This window comes from Brassica oleracea, unplaced genomic scaffold (genome assembly GCF_000695525.1).
Source record: "Brassica oleracea var. oleracea cultivar TO1000 unplaced genomic scaffold, BOL UnpScaffold01208, whole genome shotgun sequence".
Taxonomy (NCBI): domain Eukaryota; kingdom Viridiplantae; phylum Streptophyta; class Magnoliopsida; order Brassicales; family Brassicaceae; genus Brassica; species Brassica oleracea.
Window position 1 is genome coordinate 549 of NW_013617759.1, and position 6,421 is coordinate 6,969.

Consider the following 6,421-nt stretch of genomic DNA (forward strand, 5'->3'; position numbering starts at 1 on the left):
GTACGATTCCACAATGTTTGAAAAGAGCTAAACATTGGTGAAAATGTTCCTTCGGTCATTGTGCCTCTTACCAACCTTTAAAATCTGCTTGGTTTGCTATATTTGTTGGTTTTATGGTCAACTCTCTGGAATTGTTTTTCATTCATAACTTTCCAGTTTATCTATTTAATACATGAATATACATTAGCTCATTGATGCAAGTAGGTAAGACAATTTCTTTTTCACTGTAGTGGCTAGTGAAATTAGTATATTGCAGGCATTCAGCAAAGATAGATAACTGACAGAGTGAATGTTTTAAGAATTTAAAAAAAAAAGTTTTAAAAATCTAAGAAAACTAAGATATGCACCGAGTAAATTATACTTTAATATACTGGAGATAATCATTACATTTAATTATTAACATATATCTGCTATTTATCGGCTTTGATTGGTAACATGTGTTAAGTAAATAATATAGACTCAAAGAATCTCTTTGTAATTACTTAGTATTGTCAGTAACCCTACATGTACTGATATATAAATACCTTTCACATACTTAATAATATATTCATGCATCGTATTCTATATGGTATCAGAGCTTGAATAACCTAATCAAAAGCCGCCATACTCTTTTCAAACAAATTTTGCCTGCTTCATCATGTCAGGCGCTACAAGCTCACCGTTCTCCACCACTGAAACGATCACTGTCTCTGCAACAACCTCTGTTCTGAACATCAACATGACTAATGTCACCAAACTGACTACTTCCAATTTCCAGATGTGGAGCAGACAAGTCCATGCCTTGCTAGATGGATACAACCTCGCTGGATACATTGATGGGTCCATCGTCGTGTCGTCGGCAACTCTCACTACCGATGAAGGCGTCGCACCAAATCCTGCCTTCAACCACTGGAAATGACAGGATCGTTTGATCTACAGCGCTCTGCTTGGAGCGATCACCACCACCATCCAACCTATTTTGTCTACTACAGCAACGACATCAGAGATCTAGACCACCCTAACGATGACCTACTCTAAACCAAGCCGTGCTCATGTTAAGCAAATCAAACAACAGATCCAGAGCTGGAAGAAAGGAAGTAAGTCCATCAACGAATACTTTCAGGGACTTACAACTCGTTTCGATGAGCTTGCGTTGCTCGGGAAGGCACTTGACCATGAGGATCAAATTGAGTACATTCTCGATGGGCTCCAAGAAGAGTACAAGACCATGGCAGATCAGATTGATGGTCGCGATACACCTCCCTCCCTTCCGGAGATTCATGAGAAACTTCTTAACCAAGAAGCAAAACTTCAAACCATCAACACTCAGACGATTGCTGCGCCTATCACCGCCAACTAAACCAACTCTAGAGGCTCCTCCGGCAAAATCGATTTCAAAACTCTCGTCGTGGTGGCTACAACAACAATCATAGCAACCAGACCTGGCAACAACAACAACTCACCTCCTCCGGTCAACAAAGCAACTCTCGTGGCTATCACGACAAGTGCCAGATTTGCAGTGTCCTCGGCCACAGCGCTCGTCGCTGTCCTCAACTCCAAAGCAATCTCTCTGCGACATCAATGTCGAGCTCTCCTTTCTATCAACCACGGGCCAACGTCGCGCAAGCAACACAATACAACCCGAATGCTTGGCTTCTTGATAGTGGTGTTACGCATCATCTTACTGCAAATTTAAACAATATGTCTCTGCATCAACCGTTTCATGGAGGTGATGAAGTTGCCATAGCCGATGGAATAGGTTTACCTATCACTCATATCGGTTCTGCCTCTCTTCAAACTGCTTATAAACGCCTTGCTGTGAAAGATATTTTATGTGTTCTGAGTGTTAACAAGAACTTGATTTTCGTATATCGCCTTTGCAATGCTAATCAAGTCTATGTGGAATTCTTTCCTGCTTCTTTTCAGGTAAAGGATCTCAGCACGGGGATCCGGTTGCTTCAAGGACGCGCGAGGGATGATTTGTATGAGTGGCCGGTGTCAATACCTAGACATGCAGTTTCCTACGCCTCCTCCAACTCTGACACCAAAGCCACATTATCCCAATGGCACCAAAGACTTGGCCACCCCTCTTTATCCACTCTTAAAGCTGGTGTTTCTCAATTTTCTTTACCTTGTTTCACAAACTCTTCTTAGCTTTTGCCTTGCAATGATTGTTTACTTAATAAAACTCAGAAACTTCATTTTCACCAAAGTACAATCATCTCTTCTCATCCTCTTGAATACTTATTCACTGATGTGTGGCAATCCCATGTTTTATCTACTCAAAACTACCGATATTATCTTGTCCTAGTTGATCATTTCACTAGGTACACTTGGTTATTTCCCCTCACCAAAAAGTCTGAAGTAAAAGCCATCTTTGAAACCTTTAAACCCCTGGCCGAAACCAAGTTCAAACACAAAATCTGTAACCTTTATTGTGATAACGGTGGAGAGTCCATTGCTCTTCGTCATTACCTTGCCTCTCACGGCATCTCTCACCTTACAACACCCCCTCACACCCCTGAACATAATGGTCTTTCAGAACGGAAACACCGTCACATAGTTGAGACCGGCTTGTCTCTTCTTTCCTCGGCTCATATGCCCCTCACTTACCTGTCCTTTGCTTTCGCCACCGCAGTGTACCTCATAAATCGCTTACCCACACCAATCCTATCCAACACTACTCCTTTCCAGAAACTGTTTCACTTATCACCAAACTACCAAAAACTTTGCACCTTTGGATGCCTTTGTTTCTCTTGGCTTCGCCCCTATGCTCCAAACAAACTTGAGCAAAGATCCCTTCCCTGTATCTTTATTGGTTACTCTATGTCCCAAACCGCATATCTCTGTTTTCACCCGCTCTCAGGTCGCGTATATACGTCTCGTCATGTACGCTTCAATGAAACAGAGTATCCCTTCCCCACCTTAACCACTCCAGCAACTACTGAATCTTCTGAGCCTCCTCATCCTTCTACCTCACAACCCGTAACTGTTATACCCTACACGCCACCACTTATGCAATCTCTTTCTGCGACCGCGACCGCTGGATCACCGAGCAGAGATTCCTCACCAACACAGCAACATCAACAGACCACAATGACTACAAAAGCTTCATCGTCCTCATCTGCTGCTCCAACCACTACGTCTCTGCCAGTGCCCTCTGAACCGCTGGTTGCTACTCAACCTGCTTCTACACAACCACAGCATGCAGAGCCTCGGCATCAAATGACCACACGTTCCAAGAACAACATTGTCAAACCAGTTGCTCGATACAACCTTACTGCAAGCTTGCAGGCCGATCCCCACTGGATTCCATCTACTTGGCAACAGGCCATGAAACATAAACACTGGCGTGATGCAATGTCCAAAGAATTCAATTCTACTTCTGAGCACTCAACTTGGGATTTGGTTGAGGTTACTAAAACTATGAATGTGGTTGGCTGTCGCTGGGTATTTACTATCAAGTATAACTCTGATGGAACCATCGATCGCTACAAAGCTCGTATTGTTGCTAGAGGATATCATCAGCAACAAGGCGTTGATTATGAGGACATCTTTAGTCCAGTCATTAAATCTACAACGATCAGGATTGTTCTAGGCTTGGCGGTTAACAATGACTGGCCGGTTAGACAGATAGATGTCAACACACGGCTTTTCTCCAACGGCATCTCAATGAAGCAGTCTTCATGTCACAACCTTCGGGCTTCACTGATAAGGATCAACCCAATCATGTTTGCCGGCTTCGCAAGGCACTCTATGGTTTAAAACAAGCATTGCGTGCTTGGTACTCTGAGCTTAAGTCCTATCTGATTCAGTCTGGATTTCAGAACTCTTTGGCGGACACATCACTGTTTATCTACAAGCAACAAGCGAAGTTTGTCTATGTCTTGGTATACGTTGATGACATCTTAGTCACTGGCAGTGATTCGAACCTGGTTCAACAAGTCAACTCCTCTCTTGCTACTTGATTCTCTATCAAGGATATGGGCAACCTGAGTTATTTTCTAGGCATTGAAGTTGTTCGTACATCACAAGGCTTACATCTCAAACAAAGGAAGTACATTACCGATCTTCTTGAGAAAGCGGACATGCTACATCCTAAGCCGGTTGCAACTCTGCTTCCTACTCATCCAAAGCTCACACTCAACTCTGGTTCGCCACTAGCTGATCCGCAGCCCTATCGCAGGATCGTCGGTAGCCTCCAGTACCTTGCTCTAACACGCCCAGGTGTGTCATACGCTGTCAATAAACTCTCACAGTATATGCACTGTCCTACTTCAGATCACTGGCAAGCAGTTAAACAAGTCCTTCGCTATCTCTATGGTACTCTTGATCATGGAATAATGTTGTGTAAACAGCAAACATCAACTCTTCATGCCTATTCTGGCGCGGACTGGGCTGGAGACTCCGATGATTACGTATCAACAAATGCATATCTCATCTTCTTGGGTTCTCAGCATGTTTCATGGTCAACAAAGAAGCAAAAAGGCGTGACTCGCTCCTCAACAGAAGCGGAATATCGCGCAGTTGCGAACACTGCATCCGAGCTTAGCTGGGTAGTCTCTCTTCTTCTTGAGCTTGGCATGCCTGTTACTGCAACTCAAACCGCGTACTGTGACAACCTTGGCGCCAATCCAGTTTTCCACTCTAGGATGAAACATATAGCCCTTGATTATCACTTTGTCCGCGGCCAGATACAGAATCACCGTCTACGTGTGCAACACGTCTCTACACATGATTAGCTCACTGATGGTCTGACTAAGCCACTCGCACGAGCTTCTTTTCAGTCTTCAAGGTCCAAGATTGGTGTTACCACAGCACCACCATCTTGAGGGGGCATGTTAAGTAAATAATATATACTCAAAGGATCTCTTTGCAATTACTTAGTATTGTTAATAACCCTACATGTACTGATGTATAAATAAATTTCACATACTTAATAATATATTCATTCGGTGTATTCTATAACATGTGGTAACATTGATTTAGTTTGAGTTAAGCTTCTAACTCATGGATAACTCAAACATATCATCAATCATGCATTAAATTTAGTTTTTTTTGTTTTTATTTTAAGTTTGAGTTATTATGTATTATGGTTGAGTTACAATTTTGAGTTACACCCTTTGTAAAGTTGTTAAATCAAAACTTATTGCAACATTATGACTAATCCCATGTTTTAGAGTTGAGGTACAGTTATAATTAAAGTTTCTGTCTAAACTACAAGTGAAAGTAATAAATTTGATACACACCACGTACGAACACCTTATGTTAATAGGTATTGGAATTTTCTGTTCATAAAAATATTATTTATATTTCCAAAGCCACCACAACAATATATTATTATTATTTATGGAAATGTTCTTAACAATATTATACGATATTCTTAACAATATCCTAATTTTGTGAGGAAAATTGCCCAAAATACTATTTTCAAAGTATCACTTTTCATGTTTACACTTGATTCAGTCTGGATTTCATAACTCTTTGGCGGACACATCACTGTTTATCTACAAGCAACAAGCGAAGTTTGTCTATGTCTTGGTATACGTTGATACCATCTTAGTCACTGGCAGTGATTCGAACCTGGTTCAACAAGTCAACTCCTCTCTTGCTACTTGATTCTCTATCAAGGATATGGGCAACCTGAGTTATTTTCTAGGCATTGAAGTTGTTCGTACATCACAAGGCTTACATCTCAAACAAAGGAAGTACATTACCGATCTTCTTGAGAAAGCGGACATGCTACATCCTAAGCCGGTTGCAACTCTGCTTCCTACTCATCCAAAGCTCACACTCAACTGGTTCGCCACTAGCTGATCTGCAGCCCTATCGCAGGATCGTTGGTAGCCTTCCAGTACCTTGCTCTAATACGCCCAGGTGTGTCATATGCTGTCAATAAACTCTCACAGTATATGCACTGTCCTACTTCAGATCACTGGCAAGCAGTTAAACGAGTCCTTCGCTATCTCTATGGTACTTTTGATCATGGAATAATGTTGTGTAAACAGCAAACATCAACTCTTCATGCCTATTCTTGCGCGGAATGGGCTGGAGACTCCGATGATTACGTATCAACAAATGCATATCTCATCTTCTTGGGTTCTCAGCCTGTTTCATGGTCAACAAAGAAGCAAAAAGGCGTGACTCGCTCCTCAACAGAAGCGGAATATCGCGCAGTTGCGAACACTGCATCCGAGTTAGCTGGGTAGTCTCTCTTCTTCTTGAGCTTGGTGTGCCTGTTACTGCAACTCAAACCGCGTACTGTGACAACCTTGGCGCCACCTATCTTTGCGCCAATCCAGTTTTCCACTCTAGGATGAAACATATAGCCCTTGATTATCACTTTGTCCGCGGCCAGATACAGAATCACCGTCTACGTGTGCAACACGTCTCTACACATGATTAGCTCACTGATGGTCTGACTAAGCCACTCGCACGAGCT

At 42.4% G+C, this 6,421-nt stretch overlaps 2 protein-coding genes across 2 annotated transcripts; both read left to right on the forward strand.

The window, feature by feature from the left end:
* Positions 1–3,962: 3,962 nt before the first annotated feature.
* LOC106321073 (uncharacterized mitochondrial protein AtMg00810-like) lies at positions 3,963–4,721 on the forward strand. Its single transcript, XM_013759388.1, has one exon. The coding sequence runs from the start codon at positions 3,963–3,965 to the stop codon at positions 4,719–4,721; it is 759 nt and encodes a 252-aa protein (XP_013614842.1).
* An 892-nt stretch (positions 4,722–5,613) lies between these two features.
* LOC106321074 (uncharacterized mitochondrial protein AtMg00810-like) lies at positions 5,614–6,188 on the forward strand. The gene is made up of 3 exons (XM_013759389.1): positions 5,614–5,780; positions 5,889–5,952; positions 5,988–6,188. Exons 1-3 carry the CDS (start codon positions 5,614–5,616, stop codon positions 6,186–6,188), a joined length of 432 nt encoding a protein of 143 aa, XP_013614843.1.
* Positions 6,189–6,421: the final 233 nt, after the last annotated feature.

Coding starts and splice junctions, on each gene's coding strand:
- LOC106321073 (XM_013759388.1), top strand. CDS start 3,963: ATGGGCAACCTGAGTTATTTTCTAGGCATTGAAGTTGTTCGTACATCA.
- LOC106321074 (XM_013759389.1), top strand. CDS start 5,614: ATGGGCAACCTGAGTTATTTTCTAGGCATTGAAGTTGTTCGTACATCA. Junction 5,781..5,888: donor CCAAAGCTCACACTCAACTG/GTTCGCCACTAG, acceptor AAACTCTCACAG/TATATGCACTGTCCTACTTC. Junction 5,953..5,987: donor AGTCCTTCGCTATCTCTATG/GTACTTTTGATC, acceptor TTGTGTAAACAG/CAAACATCAACTCTTCATGC.